The 26,415-nt window shown below is 48.4% G+C and overlaps 1 protein-coding gene across 1 annotated transcript in view; it reads left to right on the plus strand.

The window, feature by feature from the left end:
- Positions 1-2,303: 2,303 nt before the first annotated feature.
- MAP3K14 (mitogen-activated protein kinase kinase kinase 14) overlaps positions 2,304-26,415 on the plus strand; it is a 42,650-nt gene continuing 18,538 nt past the window's right edge. The window contains exons 1-2 of the mRNA XM_081219488.1: positions 2,304-2,434; positions 25,601-25,876. Coding sequence (XP_081075614.1) covers positions 25,621-25,876 — 256 coding nt within the window. The 5' untranslated portion in view covers positions 2,304-2,434; positions 25,601-25,620. The remainder of the gene's footprint in view (positions 2,435-25,600; positions 25,877-26,415) is intronic.

The raw sequence follows: 26,415 nt of genomic DNA on the forward strand, positions 1-26,415 counted from the left end.
AACCCCTGTCTGCAAAGTGGTCCTGAGCAGGTCTTTGCTCCAACACTTCCAGAGACTGGGTGATCCTTACTTCCCCAGACAGCCTTGAATGGGGCCTGTTTACTCCTACCATTAGAGCCACTTACCACACCTGCCTGTTGTGAACCACTTATTGGGGTGGGGTGCCCAGGTAGGGGCATATCTTTTATTTTGCAAACTTTTTTTTTTTTTTTTTGTGGTATGCGGGCCTCCCACTGTTGTGGCCTCTCCCATCGCGGAGCACAGGCTCCGGACACGCAGGCTCAGCGGCCATGGCTCACGGGCCCAGCCGCTCCGCGGCATGTGGGATCCTCCCAGACCAGAGCTCAAACCCGTGTCCCCTGCACCGGCAGGCGGACTCTCAACCACTGCGCCACCAGGGAAGCCCTGCAAACTTTTTTTAAGTGTGGAAATATTTTCTTTATTATAAATAAAATACAAGCTCACTGTGGAAACACTGGAAAATATGGAAAAGCAAAAGTTAGAAAAGAAAAAATATCCATACCTCCCTTAAGCACCTCCCCTACCCCTTCCCCAACGCCCACCCCCACACCCCCATTCAGAGAAAAGCATTGTTGACACCTTGGTGCATATCCAGACTCCAAGTCCTTTTTTAATTTTTATTTATTTTTACTTTTTTTACAACTTTATTGGAGTATAATTGCTTCACAATGGTGTGTTAGTTTCTGCTTTATAACAAAGTGAATCCCTTCCCTCTTGCGTCTCCCTCCCTCCCACCCTCCCTATCCCACCCCTCCGGGTGGTCACAAAGCACCGGGCGGTCACAAAGCACCGATCTGATCTCCCTGTGCTATGCGGCTGCCTCCCACTATCTACCTTATGTTTGGTAGTGTATATATGTCCATGCCTCTCTCTCGCTTTGTCACAGCTTACCCTTCCCCCTCCCCATATCCTCAAGTCCATTCTCAAGTAGGTCTGTGTCTTTATTCCTGTTTTACCCCTAGGTTCTTCATGACATTTTTTTCCTTAAATTCCATATATATGTGTTAGCATACGGTATTTGTCTTTCTCTTTCTGACTTACTTCACTCTGTATGACAGACTCTAGGTCTATCCACCTCATTACAAATAGCTCAATTTCGTTTCTTTTTATGGTTGAGTAATATTCCATTGTATATATGTGCCACATCTTCTTTATCCATTCATCCGATGATGGACGCTTAGGTTGTTTCCATCTCCGGGCTATTGTAAATAGAGCTGCAATGAACATTTTAGTACATGACTCTTTTTGAATTATGGTTTTCTCAGCGTATATGCCCAGTAGTGGGATTGCTGGGTCATATGGTAGTTCTATTTGTAGTTTTTTAAGGAACCTCCATACTGTTCTCCATAGTGGCTGTACCAATTCACATTCCCACAAGCAGTGCAAGAGTGTTCCCTTTTCTCCACACCCTCTCCAGCATTTATTGTTTCTAGATTTTTTGATGATGGCCATTCTGTCCAAGTCCTTTTTTTTTAAATAAGTAAAGCTCTAGTCTTCTTTCTGGCTCCATAACCTGTAAACCCAGCGAGGAGATGCTTCACGCAGCGCTCACACCACGTTGCTTCTCTGGCTGTGCAAAGGGATTGCCCCACGCCAGCCGCACGCTCTCACCAGACCTGAGTTTCAACACACAGGTCTGACCTGCGTAGGCCTTTAGCCCCCCAACCTCCTCGAGGGCAGCAGGCACCTATCTTATCCTCAGAGACTCTACAGCACCAGGCTCACAGCAAGTGCTCAATATAAGTGTTTCTAAATACACACCCCTGCCCCGCCCCGCTCCCTCCACAACCTACACACCTCCTTCAGCCGCTACGGCCCGGAGCAAAGAGGAAACACAACCAAAGCCTGGAGAGAGAGCACGCCTCGCCGTCTCCTAGGTAACCAGGTCCTAGGCGGGGGAGGGCCCACGCATGCGCACGCTCACCCTTCCTTCCCGTAACCTCCAGAAGAAAGCAACCCGAAAGACTGCCAGAAGCCGAGCGCGCATGTGTAGTTACACCAACACCCGTACAGCCTCCGCCTTCTGTCGATCCGTCCGCCCAGCAATCTCTTCTCTATAAACACTGTCCGGAAATAGTGCCCATTCCTGGAAACGAGGCCTCATTAACCAATCGTTGCTTGGGGCGGTAGGACAGAACTGGCTGGTACGCGCTGTCTCATTGGTTAGATTGGAGGAGTGGGCGGGGCCAAGGGTCTAGGTGAGGCCAAAGCAAGGAGGCGCGAAGCGAGGCAAATTTGCTGCCGCCGGCGGAGGCGTGACCCCGGGGGTGGCCGGGGAGGCGGTGAGGGGGCGGGGCCCGAGGTGGGGCGGGGCGACCGTGGGCCCTGAGAGCAGTGGTCGGCGACCGGCGGCGGGAGATCGTGGACTAGTGGAGCGCGACACTCGCTGGAGGGGGAGGTCGGCGCTCGGCCGGTAGGTGACTGGAGCGAGTCCCGGGGCGAGGGGCAGAGGGGATGGGTCGCTTCTCAACCCGGGGCCGGGTTGCGGCCTGGCCCGCCGCCCCGGAATGGTGGGGGTCGGCGGCGCGGCCGGGGGACCCACTCGCGCGCGGGCCCTCGGCCCTGGCGGCCGGCCGCCGGCGCTCCCTCACGCACGCTGCCGGGGCCACGGTCTCACGCCGTGCTCAACCAGCACACCCGCAGGCCACACGCTCACCCGAAGCGCGCGCAGAGACGCCTTGCTTCCCCTTCTCCAACATCCTTGTTCCTCCGCGCCAAGCCGCCCCACCGCCAGGCCTGCCCCTCCTGCTCTGTTCCCTGGATGCCCCCCAGGATGAGGGCTCACCTTGGCAGCGGGCGGAAGGTGCCTAACGCCCGGGTCCGTGAGCCCTCCCACCTGTCCGGGCAGTGAAAACCTCAGGCCTTTCCTGGGCAGTTCTGGGGTCACACCCCGAGCCTGGGAGAAGAGACAGAACCTGCCCTTGGCACCCAGCGGGGCAGTGCAGGCTACTCGCAGCATCCTCTCTCTCTCCCTGACCCCTCTGTAATTCTCTGTCCACTCCACTCAGGACTTTATCTGTCGGCTCAGATAAAATATCCCATCTTGGAAGCCCATCGTGGCCCTGGCAGCCTGCAGCCACCGGGCACCAGGCAGAAGGAGGCGACTTGTAAAGTACAGAGAGTCCCACCTGCCCGGGAACCTCCTCGGTGCTGGGTAACTTCAGAAAAAGCCGTTTTTTCCTAATTGAAGTTAAAATGTTGCTCTCAGTCCTAAGGGTGGACTAGGGGATGAATGGAGAAAAGAGACAGAAATCAGTGGTGTAAATGGTCAAATTATTATTTTTTAACTGGGGGACAGTGAGTACCTGTCCCTTGATTAAGATCTTGAAAAGCAAATGAAGCTAAATGATGAGAGGTGGGGCCTAATACAAAATAGAAGTCTGAAGTTTATTCCAGGAAAAATGTTGAAAACCCCTTGACTAGAAACATGGTCTTTCTGAAAGATTAGAGGGAGATAGTATCTTAACATTAGTGATGTGTTTTTTACTTAGTATCTTCATACCTGTAACCTCCTTTTTCCTTCAGATGTCTGTGTGGTAAGATAGTTAGTATTGTCCTGCTTTAGAGGTGAGGCACCTGAGGCAGGTGTGTGTTTGTCGGGGGCGGGAGTGTAAATAGATCTTGCCTAATGCCTCATAGCTAGGACTCAGGGTGAAGACTTGAACCTGGGCCACTGGAGTCTTTCCCAGGCTCCTTCCCCTGGACCAGGACCACATTATGGGACTTAAGATGCAGGACAGAGGGAGAAGTGTTTGCTGGGGTATTTATGCTTTTAACATGAGAGAACAGGTGCTTGTTTTACAAAGTGTTTGGATTTACTCTTGGTGTTTTTTAAGTGATGTCAAAGTCAGTTCCTTTGGTGCAGCAATGCCAGACATCTGAGATTTTCAGACACCTTGAGGACATCCTCGTTTATTTTGAAGGGTGTGGTGAACTTCTCAGAAGGTCTCAGAGTAAAAGTACTAGTCTCTGACTTTAATTTTAGAAATATATACCCAGGTATATGTTCCAGCACTTTTTGCGAAATCAGACAGCGGTAAGCCACCAAGCTTTAGGTCGCCTTCTGACTGTTTTCAGAGTATAAGGAGCAGTTAGCTCTGAAAGGGGTTTTTCGCCCCTGGTATTGTCAGTTAGAGTTTGTGGGAGCGGCACCGCAGAGACCCTGCCAAAGGAGCCTTCATCTATTAAACAAAAATGTCTGGTTGGCCATTTCGCCTCAACAGACGGAGGTTTGGTTCCTCATTTTGGTTCTCCTGTTGAACACTGACTCCATTGTGATCTGCTTGGAGTGTTTGTATATCACTTAATGTTGAGAAGCAGTCCTGCCCTGATTGGTTGTCCAACTCCAGGCAGCTGTTGTGATTTTGTTTGGTGCGTGGTAACAGTTCATCCTGACCAGGGTCTGGTGAGAGATCTGTAGATATGTGAGAGAGGTGAAGCCCGATCCAGGGTTGTTTTCCTCATTGTTGGCACCCTCTTACCAGTGTCCTATCACTTTGGCCTGCAAAGTCACTTTTAATTTCCTATTTTTTTTCCTGTCTCTATGGACAGCACATGAGCTTTCCTAACAGGCCTGCCTGCCTCGATGAAGAGCTGAGAGATTCATGTTGGTTGACCTGACACGTGTTTTTTTCTGGGAGAGTAATTAAGAAATCTTAAAACCAAATTCAGTCCTAAATCAAAAGTGTAAGTCAGCTTGATACACACATAGGCAGCATCTTTTGTACCAATGGCTTCCATCAACTCAGAGGTGTTTTTTTTTTTCCTGGCAAAAGGTTAAAATGCAACTAAAATTCTGCTTTCATGATTAATAAGTCACTACCGCAGTTGTGTCTGATGCTTCCTGTTTGCCCCATTTTAGTATTTCAGTTAAACTGGAAACATCTGAGCCTTATGGGCACTTTTGATGGCACCAGTGTGAAATTGGCGGGAAAGGGGACAGTCCCCTGGCAGTGGATTTAGGGAGCTTTAAGGATAAGCCAGCCTCTCTGGCCGCCGCACGCCTGAGATCCTTCAGCAGGGAAAGGAATGGGGGTTGAGCACCGTCAAGGGGTAGGTGAGCGTTTAGAGTGATGCACGTGTGAAGGCTTTGCATTTGCTCGGTGATGCTGACTGAAATGTTGAAAGCAGTAGATTAGAAATGGAAGGCCAAACCTAGGGCAGATTGTGTGGTAGAACATTTCAGTTGAGCTGAGCGAGACACTGAAGTATGTTGGACTGGGGGTCTTCAGTTCTGGCCTTGTCTTTCTGCCTGAGTGACAATGCAGAGAAAAGTCACTTTTTCTCAGCAGCCTGTGCACCCTTCTTTGTACTCTATCAATAGTTTAAAAGATCCCCTTCCTGTGGTTGCCAAGGTGGGGGGGCGGGGTTGGATTGGGAGTTTGGGATGAGCAGATGCAAGCTATTACATATAGAATGGATAAACAACAAGGTCCTATTGTATAGCACAGGGAACTATATTCAATATCCTGTGATAAACCATAATGGAAAAGAATATGAAAAAGAATATATATATGTATAACTGAATCACTTTTCTATACACCAGAAATTAACACATTGTAAATCAACTATACTTCAATTTAAAAAAAAAAAAAGATCCCCTTTCCCTTGCTATTTTTATACCCTTTAATCTCTTATCCTCCTGATATAAATCCCTTGAAATTATATGGCATCCAGAGTAGTGGTACTTAGTGGCTATTTTCTGTATTTTCTCACAATACTCCCGTAAAGAAAGGCAGGGACAAAGATCAGGAATGTGAGACCTAGTAAGGAGAAATAAAGGGGATGAGATTACTCAGGAAATCAGTGTCATGCCTAGAAGCTAAACCCACGTTTCTTGATATCTAGTTCACTGCCTCTTCTACTAACTTACTCATGAAAGGGTAAGTTGTTTTCTTTTTTTTTTTTTTTCCAAAACAGGTCAGTTTTGAATATAAGTAAACCAGGGTAGCTGCTTTATTTATCTATTTATGTTAACAAGTGTTAATTAATAAGTGTTAACAGTTAATTATTAGTTGATATTGATTGTCCATAATAATTATTAACAAAAGTCTAAAAGATGAATAGAGCATCCTCTGGGCGAGTCTGCTTATCCCCATTTTACAGGTGCAGAAATTAAAGCAGAGTGGTCAGGTGATTTGCCCGGAGCGACAGAGCAAGTCCACGGTATCTTCGTATCCAACTTGGGGGTTTAGGCTGTTGCGTCAGGTCCAGGTCTGCCACTGTCTGCCTGTGTGACCTCAAGCAAATCACTTCACTTCTCTAAGCATTGGGTGCCTCGTCTGTAAATACTTCGTCGTGTTGTTTTGGGTAGAAAAGGAGAGAATGCATGTGAAGTGCTGAGCTCGGTGCCTGGCACAGAATAAGCCATAGGACACAATGGCTATAACTGCTGATGGTGGTTGTAGTAGTAATCGCAGTACTAGTAGTTGCCGATTACCACTTTGACTAGACCTGTTTTCTGTAAGATGACGTCAGGAAGGGTCACACTGCCTGATAAGGGCAGTCATTTTCTCAGCAGGACCTCCCGGGGGACATTTCTTCTGTCTAGAGGGTTTAGCTGTCAGGTTTTCCCTGTCTTACACTAAATACTGCCCTTACCACCCTCCAAACGACTCCGGCTCTGCCTGGTCAGAGTTGGCGAGCCTAACCCTTGGCCACCCTCGGCCCTCCCAGGACTCTGTGCAAGACGCAGAGCTGAGCCTTTCTAGGGCCGTCCTGTGTCCCCTGTGCAGCGAAGTGGGTCCCAGCCTTAACTCTGGAGGGGAACAAAAGGAAAACACTGTGTAGAATATAAGTCAGCAAGGACTCATTCTTCTCTGTTTGGGAGACCAGGAGGGAAACCTGGGTTCTGTGGGGCAAGGTTCCCACCACCATGTGGCAGCCTCAGCTCACTACGCTTTGTCGCCTTATTGCCAGTCTGGGGGCCCTGGATCCGCAGTCAGGGACTTGCAGATTTCCCTTTAAATCACCCAAGAAAAAAACCAGTTTCACATTATATTTTAAATTCTTTTTTTTCCGCTTCTTAATACAAAACAAAAATACAGGCTCCCACCAGGCTGACGTTGCCTTTAAATAACATTTTGTTTTCTCTTGGGGAAGCTGCCTTCGTGGCCAAACAGTCATTTCTAAAGTGAACTTAGTTTTTAGAAAAAATAGATTACCGGATGTCAAGCCTCGTGTGGGGCTCGGTTCAGATGAAAATGAAACCAGCAGATCTGGAGTGGCAGCTCCACACTTCACTTCAGGCTGGAGGTGAGAGGCAGAGTGTGTCTGGGCCCAGCTCGGTAACTGGTCGGCCCCACAGGGTGCATTTGATAGGTGCCTTAGTCATTTTCCAGGCAGCTTTGCTTAGGTGAGCAGAGTACTTTCTCTGGAAGGTGAGTCACCCTTGCAGGGGTGTAGGTGACAGGCGATTTATTCCCGAGCTCAGTCGCAGAGGAAGTCTTGAAACAGACCTTGTTGAGAAGCCCTCTGCCAAAGATCACGTTCATTTCGGTCCAAGGGCTTTGGAGGCAGGGGTAAGGAAGCAAACCGAAGGCTCCGGGGGCTTGTGGACTGACAGAGAGATGGATCCCCCGGCAGGGGGTTCATGTGGACCCGGCACAGAGCCCAGATCAGCAGTGTCACTGCACTCTTGAGTCCAGCCACCTTGAGGGTGGAAGATGGCCCACTTCCAGTGAGAGTCAACAAAGAAGCAGGAGGGGAGCTTTGGCTCTAGGGAGCTGGGAAACCCCTTGGCAAAAGGCAGAGAGATACATACCATACTTTGGTGTGAAAGGCCTTTTGGGGAACCCTTTTCTACCTGCCTTCCTTTTCGCCACCTGAGTTGGAGGCTCTGAAGAGCTCCAGTGATTAGGAAGGCTAGATTCAACCCTGGCTTTCAGGAAACTTTGGAATTCTGAGCCTGCCACACTTCTGGAGCCAGTGTTTGGACTCAGAAAGAAGCCGCAGGGCTCCCCTGGTGGCGCAGTGGTTAAGAATTCGCCTGCCAATGCAGGGAACACGGGTTCGAGTCCTGGTCTGGGAAGATCCCACATACCACGGAGCAACTAAGCCCGTGTGCCACAACTACTGAGCCTGTGCTCTAGAGTCTGCAAGCCACAACTCCTGAGCCCACGTGCCACAACTACTGAAGCCCACACCTAGAGCCCGTGCTCCGCAACAAGAGAAGCCACCGCAACGAGAAGCCCGCGTGCCACAACGAAGAGTAGCCCCCACTCGCCACAACTAGAGAAAAGCCCACGCGCAGCAATGAAGACCCAACACAGCCAAAAATAAAATAAATAAAATAAATAAATTTATTTAAAAAGAAAAGGAAGAAACGGCAGAGGGAACTCCTGAGCCATCTCTTCCACCCGGTTTCTGGGTGCTGTGCCTTCTGACCCTCTTACCACTAAAGCTGTGACCAGGTGTGCTTCCAGGCAAAGAGTTTGTTCAGACTCTGTGTTCTAGACCAGTGCAGCTGGTGTTGAACTTGACTGCTGAGGGTCAAGGACCTCTCTAAGCAATGTCCAGATCACCCCACCAGGTGGGCTTGACTTTATTGAAGCCACAGGGGAAGAGCTAGTATTACCTTGTTTCCTTTATCTGTTGCAGGCTCCCCTCCAGCACCCCCTACCCACACCTCATCCATCTGGACTAGCCAGCAGTCACTTTGGGTGGGCGTGGCTAAGTGACCTTAGGCCTGAACCACTCTGTCAAGAAAGAGCTCTTTGAGTTATAGCCTGGAATGATCATAACCATTTGCATGCTCTGTTTTACAAACGAGAAAATGGTGACCCCAAGAAGCTGAGTTGCCCAAGGCCACACGGCTAGTTAATTGCAGAATCTGAACTAAAGTCCACGCTCTTTGCACTGTGCTGTGCTGCTCCTTGAACGAAAGAACTAGTCCTGGAGTAGGAATTGTATTTTTTAACTATCTCCTCCTTCATATCCACACCCAATCCCATCACTCCCGGCCTTTCTTCAAGCTTTGCCAGACCTGGGGAGGGTGGAGCCAAAGCGGCAGCTGCTCTGAGTCTAAGAAAAAGTAAACAGAAAGCTATTTATTTGACACTGTCTTGTACCATAAGGTTCGTGTAAGCAAAAGGAGGTGAAGGTTGATAAGAAAATACAATTCTGGGCAGGGTTACCCGGAAGTCTCAAAGGTTGCCTACACCTGTAGGTCGCTGTCCTACCTCACCAGGCAGTATCTTACCCAAAGTGGATCTCCAGTAGCTATGAATGACTGATTGAGAGGCTGTGAACCCACTGGGCACCAAGAAGCTCCCTGCATCTTCCTCCTGTTGTGTTACCTGCGGTGTGCAGGTAGCCAGAAAACCCAGAGTAGTTGGGCATCATTCCCTCGGGATCCGTCCAGCTCCTCTCAGTGAAGAGGCTCTTTCTTGTGGGCAAAGCTTGATGTCACATCTAGATGGTGGCCCCCATAAGTGCAAAGAGCTGTTGTATCTGAGATCCACCACCCACCTTCTGCTGACTGCGACCTTTCCTTTTATCAGAACAGAATTAGTCCTGGTCCATACTAGGGATAGATGGGAGGCTTGGGAGGAAGGGGGCTTTGCCAGCCTCAGATGAGGATGCTATTGCCAATTAAGATTAGAAATGGAGGGACTTCCCTGGTGGCGCAGTGGTTAAGAATCCGCCTGCCAATGCAGGAGACATGGGTTCGAGTCCTAGTCCGGGAAGATCCCACATGCCGCAGAGCAACTAACTACATGCACCACAACTACTGAGCCGGCACTCTAGAGCCCGCGAGCCGCAGCTACTGAGCCCGCGTGCCACAACTACTGAAGCCTACATGCCTAGAGCCCGTGCTCTGCAACAAGAGAAACCACCACAATGAGAAGCCCTCCCACCGCAACGAAGAGGAGCCCCCACTCACCACGACCAGAGAAAGCCCACACGCGGCAATGAAGACCCAGCGCAGCCAAAAATAAAATTTTTAAAAAATAATAATAAAAATTTTAATAAAGAGTCTGCCTTCCAGAGATCCTCTGCGAACACTCCCTGTCATACCACAGGTCCCAAACCCTTTCCTCCCTTCCTGGGTGAGGATAAGAACGTGACCCTGTGTTGAAAGGGACATGTCCTCAAGCTGCTCACTCAGGCCAGTCTGTCAAAGGATGTGTAGGGCAGCATCTGAAACGAGGCCGTGGTCAGGGTGCCACCGCCAAAGGACGGAGCTGGACTGTGCACTTCCTTCCATTTACCCCCGTACGTTGGAAGCCTTCTGTGGAAAGCCAAGTTGTTTGGGTTTCTTGTTTATTCTGAAGTTCCTCAAACTAGTTCCTCAATTTCAGGACCAGTAACCAATACCTACAATGAACCTGACGCCTCTTCCCTTCCAAAGAGGCTGAACCCGTCTTTCTCCATCTCCGAAAACAGGTAGACCCTGCTTGAAGCCAGTCCCACCTGTGAAAAGGAGAGTTACCAACAGAGGAGGGAAGTGGTTGTGTTGCAGCAGGATTGACCGTAGCCCGGGGCACTGCTCCTTGCTCAGAATCCAATCCAAAAAGTTAAATAAGGAGTTTTTCACAAGCAGACCTTGCTTGCAATGATGACCTCAAGGCTTGGCAAGATCCAGAAGTACATTCTGACTCATCAGAGAAAGCTGGTTGTGTTTGGCACGATTTTAGTGATGAGGGCACTTAATCGCACTGTAATCTTTGGAAACTGATCGTTACTGAGTGGTACCTGCTGCAGCCCCCACTTAATCAGAATATTCAGTTACACAGAACACCCCAACCTACAGCTATCAGGGACCCTATGAAACTTTTGTATATAACATACATGAAACACTCCTTGCTGTGGAGTGTAGAAAATGAAGTGGTTGAGGTTTTTCTCAATACCACCCCGCCCCCCGTTCTCCTGCGTAACTGCCTCTGTGGATCAGTGATGCCCCAGTGGCATCCCTTCTATATGCCATTGGCTCTCCTCATGCAAAGGATTTGAAAGTTGAATTGAAAATGTCATTGTAATACTTTTAAAGTTTAAACAGTGCCTATATCAGGGCCTGGAGACAAAGTAATAACCATATTTATGAGTTTAGTAACTGATGCTCAAGGCTTTGCTATTAAAAACAAAAACAAAAAACAGTAAAATAGGCTCAAGAAGCCTGGAGCCAGGCTTTATAAAATGAAGGGTGAATTTGAACTTTTTCATACTGTTGGTCCCTGGGATGGGTCCAGCTGTGCGTGGGTGAGCTGAGGAACACAGGCCTGCTGCATGCTTGGAGTCTTTGGAGTCTTTGATCCCCGTTGCCATTTTAAAGTTGCTTTTTCCAAAACCTAGGCTGGCTGTGTTTATGCTTCCTAATTGAGATGCTTCCTCCTGGGTCAGTCCCTGGGTTTCTCACTAATAAACCTTTGGCTTGTGGCAGCCTCTGCATTCGGGTCCCAATTTTTAAAGCTTGAATCGTTTGAAAATGGATTCAGTGTCACGGTTAAGAGCATGGACTTTGACATAAAAGAGTCCCACGTGCAAATCCTGCTTCTGCCACTTCCTTGCAGTGTGACCATGGGAAAATTACTCGACCTACTGAGCCTTGATTTATTCCTCCGTATAAGGGGAATGACACTAGAGTTATTGTGAGCATTCAAGAAGTAACACACATGTAATACATAGCACACATTGCCTAATGTACCTAATGCATAGCAAACAATAATAGCTGTCATTATTGTTGACAACCAGCATGTAATTCTGTGTATACATATAGCAGCAGCTTATTGAAAACACCCAAAGATGTCCACAGGACAACTGATTTCGGCTCTAGGTGCCGAGGAGTTCTGGGTCCTTGTTCATTGTGCACTGGTGGGTCATTCTTGAGTCCATTCAGAGCTGAGGCACGGCCAGGAGAGAGAGGCTGGATGGCGTGTGCAGAATGCTCTTCAAAGAACCACCCCCTCAGGAATTCCCTGGCGGTCCAGTGGTTAGGGCTCTGCGCTTCCACTGCAGGGGACACGGGTTCGAGCCCTGGTCAGGGAACTAAGATCCTGCATGCAAGGCGAAGCCAAAAAAAAAAACCCAAACAAACAAAGAACCCCCCTGTCATGGGTGGTCCTTTTCCTGCTGGCCGCTTCTGCCTCCCTGCTCTTGGGATGCTCCCCTCCTCCTTTGACAGTGCCTGTTCCAGACTTTCCTTCCAACACTAGGGCTGCTGGCTGGTGGGTTTCAGCTCTTCACAGGCGAGGACTGTCAAACAACTGGCACTTCCAGTCCCGGAAAGGACTGCTCATCTTGTAACAGCTTCCCTCTCACTGGAGGTTCTGCTAATGTTTCTAGAGCATCCCCTGTGTGCCAGGCACTCTGTTGGGCATTTAAACATTGTTCCTTGTGTTTAATTTTCCTGTAAAATCCTGTTATGTACGTTTGAGGATCCTTATTTAACAGATGAGATACCTGAGTCTCACATTAAGTGATCTGCCCATGGTTACACACCAGAATGTTAAGACTAAGATTCAAACTCAGATCTTTTGATGCCAAGACCATCCTGTTAAGTAGCTGGATGGCCATCCCTCAGGATCATTGAGTGCTATGTTGGAATAGATGATGTCCAGGGCTCTTCTGATCCCAAGGTCATTTTGAGATTCCTTGATCATCTATTTATCCATCCACCCATTTGCACTGACTAGATTATAAGCACCTTGAGGGCAAGGATAGTCTTTCTAGCAAATAACTCGTGTAGTGTTTGGTAACCACCTGTCCTTAACTGATGGATGCTGCCTACTTCCCTGACACATAGAAACAGGAGAGAAGAAAGGGCCACTAATCCACTAAGAAAAGGGTTACCCAGGAATTCTGATCCCAGAATTTACCACCTAGAGTTACTTGTAAGAGTGCACAAAGAGGGAATTCCCTGGTGGTCCAGTGGTTAGGACTCTGCATTTTTCACTGCCGAGGGCATGGGTTCAGTCCCTGGTCAGGGAACTAAGATCCCACAAGCCGCAAGCTGCGCGGCATGGCCGAAAAAAAAAGAAAGAAAAGAAAAGTGCACAAAGAAGTGAATAAAGGTGTTGTTTTGCAATATTACTTACAAGAATAAAAAATGGAAACAATTTGAAAATCCATCCATAGAAGAAAAAGTGGGTAATGATAGTACATCTGTACCATAAAATCTTATGGAACCATTAAAAAGAATGAGATAGATCTACATATACTGAAATGGAATGGTATTCATAATTTATTGTTAAGTGAAAGAAGCAACGTGTAGAATATTATGTATGTATAATCCTATGTTTATTTTTAAAATAGTCCCAGGGCTTCCCTGGTGGCGCAGTGGTTGAGAGTCCGCCTGCCGATGCAGGGGACGCGGGTTTGTGCCCCGGTCCGGGAAGATCCCACATGCCGTGGAGTGGCTAGGCCCGTGAGCCATGGCTGCTGAGCCTGCGCGTCCGGAGCCTGTGCTCCGCAACGGGAGAGGCCACAACAGTGAGAGGCCCGTGTACAGCAAAAAAAAAATTAGTCCCAAACTCTATGTTCGTATATGTACAGTAATGGAACTAGAGGGGTTTACACCAAACCTGTTTTTAACATTGCAGGGAGAAGGGAATGGTGCAGGGATTTTTTTTTTAATATATACACTTTTTGTATTGTTTAATTTTTTATAATGAACAAGTATTATATTTGTATTTGAAAACAAAATAATTTTTTTTAAAGCAGTGTCAGATATACAAGGAAGCAGCGTCAGATATACTAGCCTGAAACCCTTGCCTCTTTCAGGTTCCCCGGGTTGGGACCAGCCCTCAGATCCTACCCCTTGACATCAGCAACCACGGAGGGGCCAGTGGTTTTCTCTCAGGTCCAGTTCTGCTGTTTCCTGCTCTTTATGGGGCCACTTGTGCCCACTAGCATGTCTTACCCAGCATCTTCACCGCTGCATACACTTGTCATTGGATGGTTATAAAGTAAAAGCAGGGAAGCACTGGCCATCAGAGTTGAGGACGGCTGGCACAGCGATCGCTGAGCACCTTCCTGCTTCTTGAGTCCCAACGGATGAAACTCACAGTCCCCCGGGGAAAACTAGAAAGAGAGTGAAATGAAAACCAAAACGAGGAGGGACAAGCTTACCCATCTCCAGCTTCTGATTTAGCGGCCCTGCTGCCAGAACTCACTGGACAGCCCCCAAGGTTCTGGCAAGGTTTCCTGTGTGTGTGGTGTGTGTGTGCGGGGTGAGGAAGCAGTCATCACGTATTTATGAAGCCCCAGTCACAGATGTGGACCAGATGCCTCCTAAATTCTCATCCCATACCAAGAGACCTTACTTTAGTTATAGCTTGTTTTCACCATAAAAGTAATATCCCGCAGAGAACATCTCTGAAGGGATATGTAAGAAACTGGTAATGGAGACCCCCTCAGAAGAATGGGGGAGTGGTGGGAAGGACTTATATTTCTTATTGTTTATCCCTTCTGTATTTTATTTTTACCACTTGGAAACATCTGTTGAAAAAATGAAGACTGGGAAAAGTAGTACTTGCTCACTGCAAAAAATGTGGAAAAATTAGAAAAATATAAAGAATATTACCACCACCAAGGGAGAACCATTGCTGCATGTCTGTGCTAGGTGTCTGCATTTTTATAAATGTTGATAAAATATACAGACACATGCTAGGTGGGATCATACCTTAGATATAATTCTGTATCCTTTTTCTGTTAACATTGTATCCCATAAGCATTTTTCCATATAGTTAAATATTATTTGTAAGCATTTTTAATGGATGTACTATGACTTATTTAATAATTATCCTCCCCATGTAATTAGACATTTTTGTTTCAGTGTTTTACTATTATAAAAATACACTGAACATCTTTGTACATCTTTTCCCATATTTCTATCTGCTCCATACCTCCTAGATTGCAATTATGGAGTTGTGCGCACAAGAAATGGCTATCTTCCCTTGGTGTATGATGATTTATCACATTTAGAGTTCTTTCACCTACATTATTTTATTTAACGAGTAAAGGGAGTGAGGGTGAGGAGAGTAAGGAGACCAGGTGCTATCAGTGGGGACTTCCTGGAGGTGGAAGGCCTGAGCTTCGCCTGGGAAGGACAAGCAGGATGTGCAGCATGGCCCACACAATGACGAAGCACACATGGAGACCTGTAGATCTGAGTAGCCAGCGGGGTGTGGAGAGATCAGACTGGCCAGAGCCAAACCCTGTGTTTAGGGAAACAGTGGTAAGACAGATTATGGACCACAGGCTTGGGACCAGGCCCATAAGCAGTGCACAGCCAACAGATGTCTTTGAGCTTGAGGTTATCTTCAGGACATAATGATTTAAGATTAGCTTGGCCTCATTGTGAGATGGGAGGGGTCAAGGAGAAGCTGGAAGTGGGTAAGGCCTGTGCTAATAGAATAGTGAGGTGACTTCTTGTCTTAAACATTTGAAAGGACCTGTAGACAGCGGTGTTCCTGCACATGTGGGGCTGGTTAACCTTTTTTTTTTTTTTTTAACATCTTTATTGGAGTATAATTGCTTTACAATGTTGTGTTAGTTTCTGCTGTATAACAAAGTGAATCAGCTATACATATACATACATCCCCATATCTCCTCCCTCTTGCGTCTCCCTCCCACCCTCCCTATCCCACCCCTCTAGGTGGTCGCAGAGCATCGAGCTGATCTCCCTGTGCTATGCGGCTGCTTCCCACTAGCTATATGTCCATGCCACTCTCTCACTTCGTCCCAGCTTACCCTTCCCCCTCCCCGTGTCCTCAAGTCCATTCTCTACATCTGCATCTTTGTTCCTGTCCTGCCCCTAAGTTCATCAGAACCTTTTTTTTTTTTTTTAGATTCCACATATATGTGTTAGCATATGGTATTTGTTTTTCTCTTTCTGACTTACTTCACTCTGTATGACAGACAGGGCTGGTTAACCTTGATGTGTGGTGGGAATTAGGGATGGTCATAAATTTTATTCCATACATTTCATCTACCTGGCAGTTTGACCTATGGAATTGGCAGAGAGATTAAGTTTTGTGGGCGTGACAGGTTTCTTTTTTATAACTGACCTGTAAGATTTTAATGATTAATGTATTACATTCACATTTCATATCCTCTTTAATGGGAAATGCTTATGCAGAAATTGCTCTCCTGGGAAGCAGGCCTCAAGCCGGCGAGGAGGCAAGTGTTGAAATTCCTCCAGCTGCATTTCACTCAGGGTACTCCTTCCTCTGACGTCTGTTTCTAGGTCCCAGTGCCCACTCCGTCTCTCTGCCGAAGGGGAAATTAGCAAGCCTTCCAGAGGCCTGTAACTTGTGATTTTATCAGCCCAGGCTGGGCAGATGGTGGAGAGTTCTGTCCCAATGACAGGATTTTCATTTAATGCCCAACATCCACCATCTGCCCTTACGCTGTAGGTTCCTCCCTCTGGATCTCTGCCCCTGAATTAGACGCCTCTCGCTCTTCTGAGAATTTCACCCCTGGGGGTGTATCAGGACCAAGCACAGTTCCATGACCTGAACTCCACGGGCAACCTCACCTCCTGCAGCTCTCGACAAGCTTTGCTCACCAGCAACTTCAAGCTGTTTGTGATTCCCACATAGATTCACCCCTGTTCCTTAACTTTTGCCATCCCCTCTACTTGGAATACCCTCTCCTTTTTTCTTGGGAACTTCTCACTCACCCCTTGAGACTCAGCCCAGGTGTCACCTGCTTTAAGAAGCCTTTCCTGATCCCCACCAGGCTGGGCTAGCTGTCCCTGCATGTGTTCCCACTGCATCTGCTATGTGTCTGTGCCTGTCATTGCATCTCTGTGCAGTAAGAGACTACTTGTCTCTTTCCCCAGTAGACTGTAAGCTCCTCAATGGGCTGCTGTATCTTCTTCCTCAGTGTATACCCAGTGCTCAGCAAAGCCCCTATACCCAGCAGACCAATACATGTTCAAAGAATTCTGTGTTATAAGATCCTGCAGTTCTCTGCAGTGTGACAGGACACTCCAAAGGCAAGACCTTACTCATCCAGAAAGCCTCAACCTGCCACGTCTCTGGATTTAGAGGCTCCTTATTGCGTGCATATAAGTGATTGTTATATCTTTTTGTCTTAAGTGTTTAGTCTGATATTAATATTAAATGTTTTTGGTTAGTATTGGCCTGGCATATCTCTTTGCATCCTTTGTTCTCAATCTTTCTGTATAATTTTGTTTGGTCTCTTTTAGTTAGCATCTAGAGGGATCTTTTAAAATCCCGATTGTCTGACTTGAAAACTTAATGTTTTAAAGTGCTTTAAACTAATTTTTTTTTTTTTTTTTTGCGGTATGCGGGCCTCTCACTGTTGTGGCCTCTCCCGTTGCGGAGCACAGGCTCCGGACGCGCAGGCTCAGCGGCCATGGCTCACGGGCAGCCGCTTGGCGGCATGTGGGATCTTCCCGGACCGGGGCACGAACCCGTGTCCCCTGCATCGGCAGGTGGACTCTCAACCACCGCGCCACCAGGGAAGCCCTAAACTAATTTTTTTTTTGAGATTTTAAAATTTCTTTATTTTTGCTATTTTCTCAAAGGCTTGTATAATGTAGAAACCATCCTATATATTTGATAGAAAAATACAAACTACTGGATTGTTTACTATTTTTGACTTATAAAAACGATGATTTCGGGCTTCCCTGGTGGCGCGGTGGTTGAGGGTCCACCTGCCGATGCAGGGGACACGGGTTCGTGCCCCGGTCTGGGAAGATCCCACATGCCGCGGAGCAGCTGGGCCCGTGAGCCATGGCCGCTGGGCCTGCGCGTCCGGAGCCTGTGCTCCGCAACGGGAGAGGTCACAGCAGTGAGAGGCCCACGTACCACATAAAAAAAAAAAAAATGATGATTTCATATTGTTCAATCTAAAAGTTTCCTCACTTAATCACATATAATTTTGGTCTGTTTGAGAAATACTTTCCATTGATTTGTTTGTTTCACCTACCTGTTCTTGGACATTTTTCTATTTGGCGAAATGTTCATGGCTATCAAATGTAGTTTTTGTTTTTAGTGGTAAAATGAACAAGTTATTTCTGTTTCTCTTTTACATTATAAAATAATTTTTTTAAAATGTAGACCATATGTGCTTATGTAGATTAAATTCTTTTTTTAATAGATCTTTATTGGAGTATAATTGCTTCACAATACTGTGTTAGTTTCTGTTTTACACCAAAGTGGGTCAGCCATATGCATACATATGTCCCCATATCCCCTCCCTCTTGAGCCTCCCTCCCATCCTCCCTATCCCACCCCTCTAGGTCATTGCAAAGCACCAAACTGATCTCCCTGTGCTATGCTGCTGCTTCCCACTAGCTAACTATTTTGCATTCGGCAGTGTATATATGTTGATGCTATTCTCACTTCGCCCCAGCTTCCCCCTCCCACCCCCTGTCCTCAGGTCCATTCTCTATGTCTACATCTTTATTCCTGCCCTGCAACTAGGTTCATCAGTACCATTTTTCTTTTTTTTAGACTCCATATATATGCATTAGCATACGGTATTTGTTTTTCTCTTTCTGACTAACTTCACTCTGTATGACAGAGTCTAGGTCCATCCACCTCACTACAAATAACTCAATTTCGTTTCTTTTTATGGCTGAGTAATATTCCATTGTATATACGTGCCACTTCTTCTTTATGCATTCATCTGTCGATGGACACTTAGGTTGGTTACATGTCTAGGCTATTGTAAATAGTGCTACAGTGAACATTGTTGTACATGTCTCTTTTTGAATTATGGTTTTCACAGGGTGAAACTAATTTTTTTACATTCAATTGTTAATTAAATTGACCAACATGTCATATCGATTCCTATGCCTACCATTGTTTCTTGCATCCCATTTTTTCTCTGGTTTACTTTTCTGCTTGCCAAAGCACAACCTTCAGTGCTTCTTTCCCTGAAGATAGTACCATCTTTCCTGGAACTCTTGTTGCTGTGTTTGTGTATTGTGTGGATTTTTTAAAATTGTATTAAGAAAATGAAATGACCTGTTAAAACTAATCAAGTGAAAAATGGTAACATCCCAGGAACATGTACTGGAGTAACTCCACTAGAAGTCTGACCAATTTATTGCTGATCCAGCCCTTACTGATGAGACCCCACATTTTTAGTTCTTGTCCTTCCTACCTACACAGGCTAAGAAATTATTACCAACAGTGGGCAGATCCTGCAGGTAAAATAGGGGTAGTAATATGCACATGGGTAGTAATATTGCTCAGTTCCTGAAGTTCCAGGTACCTTTGCCAACAAGCTTTTATCCTAGAAAGGAACTAAGGATCCTTGGGTTCCAGGGGAAAGCACCAGGAGTGTCCTGCCTTTAGCCCTAACCCCATGTTAGATGCTCTGGTTGTATAAATTGGGCCTTTTTAGTTTCTGCAGGCAGTTTACCTCTCAGAGCCTTAGTTTCTTCATCTGTAAAAATATTACCAGCCTTGCAGTGTTGCTGTGAGGTTCATCAGTAACATGGATAAAGCCCCGAGCACATGCCCAACACACAGAAGATGTTTAATGAATGGCAGTGACTATGACAGTCCCTGGCACTTAGGAGACTGTCATTTAATACCTGTTGAGTGAATGCAGGAGCCTACCGGAAAAGGTTTCATTGAGGAGATAGGTTATAAAGGATAGGTGAGATCTGGACAGATAGTAATAAAGGAAGAAGACACTCTTTACAGGGAACAGGATGAGCAGAGGAAAAGAATCAGGCTCACCCATGGCTGCCCTGCTCAGGGAAGTGAAAGGAGCAGTGTGGCTGGAACAGAGGCTGAGGGTAGGGGCTTGGGGAGGGTAGGCAGGGCAGAAAAGGGAGCTGGGATTGAGAACGCATGGGGATCTCTGGGTCCGCCTGGCCAGCTCACTCTGCCCGGCACTTGCCCTTGGCTCCCCTTCCTGCATACCCCTTGTTCTTGATAGGCAGAGGCTGGCCCAGTGTGGCCTAGTAGCCAGGCAAGCTGAAGGCTTAAAAGAGGAAGCATCAGAATGAGATTGGTTTTCAACTAACATCTTATTAAGGAAGTTGAGTTATTCTGCTTCTGTGATGTGTCCCCTCTGGGCATTCAGAGAAGGACACGTTTTTATTTCCAGATGAAATATCCTGAGAGGGATTTGCCCTGCTCTTCCCTGGCCCCTCAGTGGACATTTTCAGGATGGCCCTATATTTCTCTTTGATATACAGCGAATCAAGGCTCAAAGTGTTGAGTGCCTTAGGTAAGGCTTGACACCTTGGCTGGGTGATGCTGAAACAAAGAAGTCCCATTGTCTCAGTGAGGGCGTTTATCAGCTTCTATTGGCCAGGCAAGCTGATTGCCATGTCAAGTACTCTACCTCCTTCAGCCCTCAAAACTGCTCTGAAGAAGCTATGAGAAGAAACTCAGTGGCCTGCTCAAGGCTTAGCATGAAGGCTGGGGAAGCAGCAGTGCACGTTCAGCCCCGCTTCTGCAGCTTGTCCCTGTGTGACTGTTCTGGCCGGCTACTGAACTTCTCTAAGCCTCAGTTTTCACATCTGAAATTGACATTAATAATGGCGGTGCTAGGGCTTCCCTGGTGGCGCAGTGGTTGAGAGTCCGCCTGCCGATGCAGGGGACACGGGTTCGTGCCCCGGGCCGGGAAGATCCCACATGCCACGGAGCAGCTGGGCCTGTGAGCCATGGCCGCTGAGCCTGCACGTCCGGAGCCTGTGCTCCGCAACGGGAGAGGCCACAACAGGGAGAGGCCTGCGTACTGCAAAAGAAATAAAATAAAATAATGGCGGTGCTTAGTAAATATTGACAATTATCATTCTGAATTGGAGTCATCCAGCCCTCAAATAATCCTGACAAATCAGTGGCATTTGGGAAAGTAGACGGAACCTCAAAAGGACCTAGGCCACTCGTTTTCAGACTCTTTTCCTTGGAGACCTAGGATTCTGGGGAGGTCTGTGGTGGATGAAGGGAGTATGAGTATGTGTGGCCCTTGCCCACCTTCTTCAGTGGAGCAGCTGTTTCTAATGTGAATTTCATAGCAGTTGCACGTTTCTCGCTCTTTTATATTGTGGGAGTTGAGGTGGATTTCATTTAATAAAAATGGTCCTGCTGCTTTTTAAAAAAAGCTTCCAAGGTTTGACCTCATATCTCCTGGTTCCTAATCTAGTGTTTTTACTGACCTTACTAAAACAGGGAACTGAAATATGATACATTTTAGAAAGGTTGTCATCAAAATTTTAAACATTATTCTTGTACCTTCCAGTTAATCAAGCACTCCTTTAGTCTAAACTCCATTCCTGTCCCAGAATCCTAGGAACAGAAATTTTGCTGTCAGAGACAGCATTTGCTATCATAGTCTTAGACAAGAACTGTCTAATAGGGCTTCCCTGATGGCGCAGTGGTTGAGAGTCCGCCTGCTGATGCAGGGGATGCGGGTTCGTGCCCCGGTCTGGGAAGATCCCACATGCCGCGGGGCGGCTGGGCCCGTGAGCCATGGCCGCTGAGCCAGTGTGTCCGGAGCCTGTGCTCCGCAATGGGAGAGGCCACAACAGTGAGAGGCCCGCGTATCGCAAAAAAAAAAAAAAAAGAACTGTCTAATAGAACTTGCTGCGGTGATGGAAATGTTCTCTGTGTGCACTGTCCTATATGGTAGCTACTGTAACTGAGGAGCTGATTTTTAAATTTTATTTTAAATGAATTGATTTAAATGTAAATAGCCATGTGGCTAGTGGCTGCCATATTGGACAGTGCAGCCTTACAGTATAGAGCAGGGGTCAGATGGCAGTCCCCGGCCTCTGGGCATGAGAATCATCCAGAGAACTTGTCAAAAGTACAGATGCTGGGCCTAATGCCCAGTGACTGATTCAGTAGACCTAGGGCGAGTGCGTTTGAGATGGTTATTCTAACTTGCAGTCAGGTAGGAAGGCCCTACATTAGGGAGCTTTCCCTCGGCGTAAAAATATGGAGCCAGAACAAGCATTTTGCCCTGGCCTTGACCTTCTGGGGAGACTAGAGCAACTTTCTGAGGAATGTCAGACCCTTGGAGAATGTGATGAAAGCTATGGACCTCTTCCCTGGAAAAATACAAGAATAGTTTCTAGGGCTCCCAGACCTCCCTGAAGCCATCCTTGAACCCACATTAAGGACACCTCAACTTGGACAGAAGATCTTTACTAGCTGGTGAGGGAGTTGAGCTTGAGCCCAGGAGCCTTGTGACATGCAGGCATGTCACACAGATATGCCCAAGGGTTAATCTGGTTCCATCCCACTCGTTCCTACCCCCGGATCCCTCCAGGGGGTCATGGAGGCACCACAGAAGAGAGAATAGGCAGTGTATGTGGATCAGGCCCTGAAAGAATACTGAATTCGCTCGGCCCCTTTCCGTTCCCCTTGTGTTTTCATAGCCTTGTGGGTGAGCTGAGAGGGTGTGGCTATTGTCACTGCTCATGTCCTCAGCTCTGACACACAGAGCAGAGGGAAGAATGCATCTGGGGCCTGAGTGGAGCTGTGGAGAGAGTCCAGCTGAGTAATGGATCAGGATTTTGACCTGCCTTCAAAGGCAGAGACACAACGGGCTCCCACTTAGTCCTCACTTCCCACAGGCTGCAGGAGTGAGAAAGAAGGGGCAAAGCTGCGGGGCTCTGGGCTGGGGCAACGAGCCAGGGACCAAAGTCCAGAGCTGGGCAGGCCACCCAATCAGCAGCCCCAGGCTTAGCGCAGAACCCCATTTTTTTGTGGATCAGAACCCATGTAGGGTGAAGAAGCAAGCGTGTGTGTGTGTCGGAGAGCTGCTTTCAGGCCAAAGCGTCCTGAAAATAGCCTCCTGAACTTGGAGACTGTCGGTGAGGGTCTGAGTCATGGTCATGTGGCACAGGGAAGCCAGACACAGGAGAAGCTGTACAGCTCCCGGGCCGAGATTTCGTGCCCCTGGGAGGTGAGGGTCAGCCTGTTTTCCCCGTGCCCTTCACAGATTCAGCTGCCAGCTGCTGGGTTAGCTTCTCAGGCCACCTTGTTCCTCTCTCTGCCTGCTAGGCTGCCAGATGAGTCATCAGGGAACTACGAAGGAGGAGGCCCCAAGCTCAGATGCCTCAGCCTCGGCTTCTCTAGGACAAGGGAGCCTGGAGTGCTCCTGGAGGAAGGATCAGGGCCCCTGGCCAGCTGCCTACCTAGCCACCAAGGTGAAAGGGCAGCTTCTGGGGGAGGGGGTGCCCCACAGCCTGTCTGGAGGAGCTCCAGCTCAGGATGAGCCGTGTCGGGCAGGACAGGCCACTTGAGCCTGAGTGCAGCTCTGTAGACCTCTAAACATCTGGGTTTAAGATGTTGGGTTTAAGATCTTGCCCTCGGAGCAAGATTGACTGCTGGCCTCATTTCTTTCACCGTCAGATGAAACTCTCTCTTCATCCCCGATGCTCAGCATTGCCCTTTGATTCCCTCATGCAGCCAGCACCGGCTGTTTCATCTATGCCCCACTCTGCTCTACACTGGCAACACCACCTCTGACCCTCAGAAGCCTTCTGCCCGGGGAGGACCAAGACTTTCCTCCTTGTGTTTGCCTGCAGCCCAGGGGACTGGGGAGTGGGCAGCACAGCCCACTAGGTCTGGCCCTGCACTGCCCCACACAGGCTGGGCGATCTGGGGCAAGTCTCCGCCTAATTAAGCCTGCGTTTCTTCAAGTAAAAATGAGGAGAGGGACTTCCCTGGTGGTCCAGCGGTTAAGTCTCCGTGCTCCCAATGCAGGGTCAGGGAACTAGATCCCACATGCATGCCACAACTAAAGGAGCCCGCATGCTGCAACTAAGACCCAGTGCAGCCAAATAAACCAAAAAAAATTTTTTAATGGGGAGATTAAAGCAATGTCCCTATAGGCACGCTTCTAATACTATTAGGTTTGGAGGGCTTGGGGTCTGTTTTTAAGATCTCATTTCCCTTATAAAGAGGCTGAGAGAGGTGGGCCCTACTCTAGGCCCTGGATCAAGTCCTTTTTGGAGATGGAAGGAGCTGTGGAGGTGTGGGGTTGGGATGACAGTATGGTTACAAGTAAAACAGCCTGCCTTGGAGGGCTTTCACCTAATTGAAGTCAGAACACCCCTTAGACTTCTTAAGGTCATCAAGAAACAATGAGGCCACCCATTCAGCCTCCTGAGCATCCGGCCTGCAGGACCACACCCAGGCATCCAGGCTGAAAGCTGGAGCTGCTGAGTTCAAAGCTAGAAGGCCCTTGAAGGCACCCCACACACCCACACCCCAGTCAAGCTGACTCAGCCTTTCGTAGCCACTGTGGTGAGGCAGATGCAGTAGGAAGGAGGTTTCAGCCTAGTGTTTCCCAGCATCCCACTGTCTCTTGTAAGCTTCCAGCCTGATCCGGCAGAAGGTCAGAGGTGTTGGAGGGTCGGCTTCCCACGGTCTGCCTTTCTCGCGCAAGAGCAGATTCAGGAGTGATCCGGGATGAATGGAGCTACCGCAGGGAAGACCTCATCTGTTAGTAACAGCCTTAGGACCAGGCTGCAATCAGAGAGCGCTTATTGAAGGCCTGTCTGCAGTTGATGCCTTCTCAGGCTTTGTCTCAAGCAAGTCACGACCCAGAAGGGCCCTGCCCTTGGGAGTCCACAGCCCCAGTCTTTAAAAAGGTTCCCAAATGGTAACAATCTCAGGGCGGTGCCATTCTCTTTCATGACAACTCTAGCCCACGTGCTGTTAGCACAGATTGTCACAACAGTGGGCTCTCTCTCCCTTCTGGCTTTATGGGAACGCAGAGCTGGTAGAGATGGAGCCCAGAGAGAGGTGACGCCTTGTGCTTTGTCCTCATATTTCTAGAGGTGCCGGTTGGTGTCAGGGGCTCTAATATAAATTCCACTACTAATGTTGCCTGAAAGAAAAATGATACTTAGGAGAGATTTTCAGCAAATGAGTTTGGACATTACAGAAGGAAGCATGTCAGTTCCTTCTGGAGAGCCACAAACAGATGCATCTCGTGAAAGGAGCCAAGTGCTGCTATTGCCATTTGCATGCTGGTTTTTCAATTTGCAAGATTTCATTTATGTGTATGTATGTAATGTTTATATAAATATACACACAAATCTATATATATACACACACACACACATCTGGATGCCTATGTACACACACGCGTGCACACACACATATACATACATATATCTACCTCTAGCTAGGGAACAAAACAAAACCTTGGTTCTCTCCACTTGGAGAAAAGCCATCATGGATGGTGCAGGCCTGTCCTCTACGAAGCAAGGCTTGTGTGGAATCAGTGATGTGACTGATGGTTTTGGAGTATAGGATCCACCACCCTGTTCTGGGGAAGCAAAGTTCACCACCAAACAAACAACAGAAAAAGATTCAGCCATTATTTATAAAGGCAAGAAAGAACCAACCCAGATGTTGGTCCACGTCTCTCCTGGAGGAGGCGGGCTGGAGTTCCCCGTGTGGGGCGGAGAGAGGGGCCATTTACGGTGGAGGGGCCAGTAGGGCTGGGGGGCTCACCCCACGTGGAACAATGGTGAGGTTGCCATTTGGAACATTTGGAGGATAGCTACGTGTGGCGTGAGGAGGTAGAGACCCTCTGCCCCCTGCTTTTCTCCTCCCACCCAAGCCTGACCTGGGCACCTCGGGGGCTGGGGGTGACCTGCTCTGTGTGTGGTCTCTCACAGGGTGAGCGTGAGCCTGGGAGATGGCAGTGATGGAAATGGCCTGCCCAGGCGCCCCCGGCTCCGCGGTCGGGCAGCAGAAGGAGTTCGCCAAAGCCCAGGAGAAGACACAGGCAACGGAGACGAAGCAGAGCTCCGTCCACAAGCTCGAGGCCGTGGAGAAGAGCCCCATGTTCTGCGGGAAGTGGGAGATCCTGAACGACGTGATTACTAAAGGCACAGCCAAGGAAGGCTCCGAGGGCGGGCCGGCCGCCATCTCCATCATCGCCCAGGCCGAATGTAAGGAGCCCTGGGCTGGGAGTGTTGGCAGAGAGGGCAAGTGGGGAGCCTGCAGGTGGGTGCAGCACTTGTGCAAGGGTGGTTGGGCACCGATGGGGCTGGGCTCAGGGTCCCCCTGTGGAAGAGGGAAGTCAAGGTGACTACCATAGAAGACTTGCAAGACACACCTGGGAATTAAGCCAAGGATCAGTGTGAAGTGGGAGCTCGAACAGTGCAGGGGAGTGAAGCACAAGAAGGAAGAAGTGGCAGACAGAGGCCTTGCTCATGACCAGAGCAGGGGAAGGGAGCTGGGAGACAGGAACGCTTGGGCTCCAAGGTCCTGGGCACTCCCTGCAGGACCATCAGGCAGGCCTTCTGCTGGGACCTTGGGCAGCCTGTGCATCTCTGGAGAGGCCCAGGCAGGAAAGGCCAAGTGTTCCGGAAAGCCTCTCTGGACCCTGGGACCTGGGCCCTTCACCTCCTTCCACACTGGTGCTTGCCGCCCCCCACCCCGCCAAAGAATGAACGCCTGCCCTCGGGCCTGCAGGGCCGATGCAGGG

Source organism: Mesoplodon bidens (assembly GCF_964165515.1).
Source record: "Mesoplodon bidens genome assembly, chromosome: 19".
Taxonomy (NCBI): domain Eukaryota; kingdom Metazoa; phylum Chordata; class Mammalia; order Artiodactyla; family Ziphiidae; genus Mesoplodon; species Mesoplodon bidens.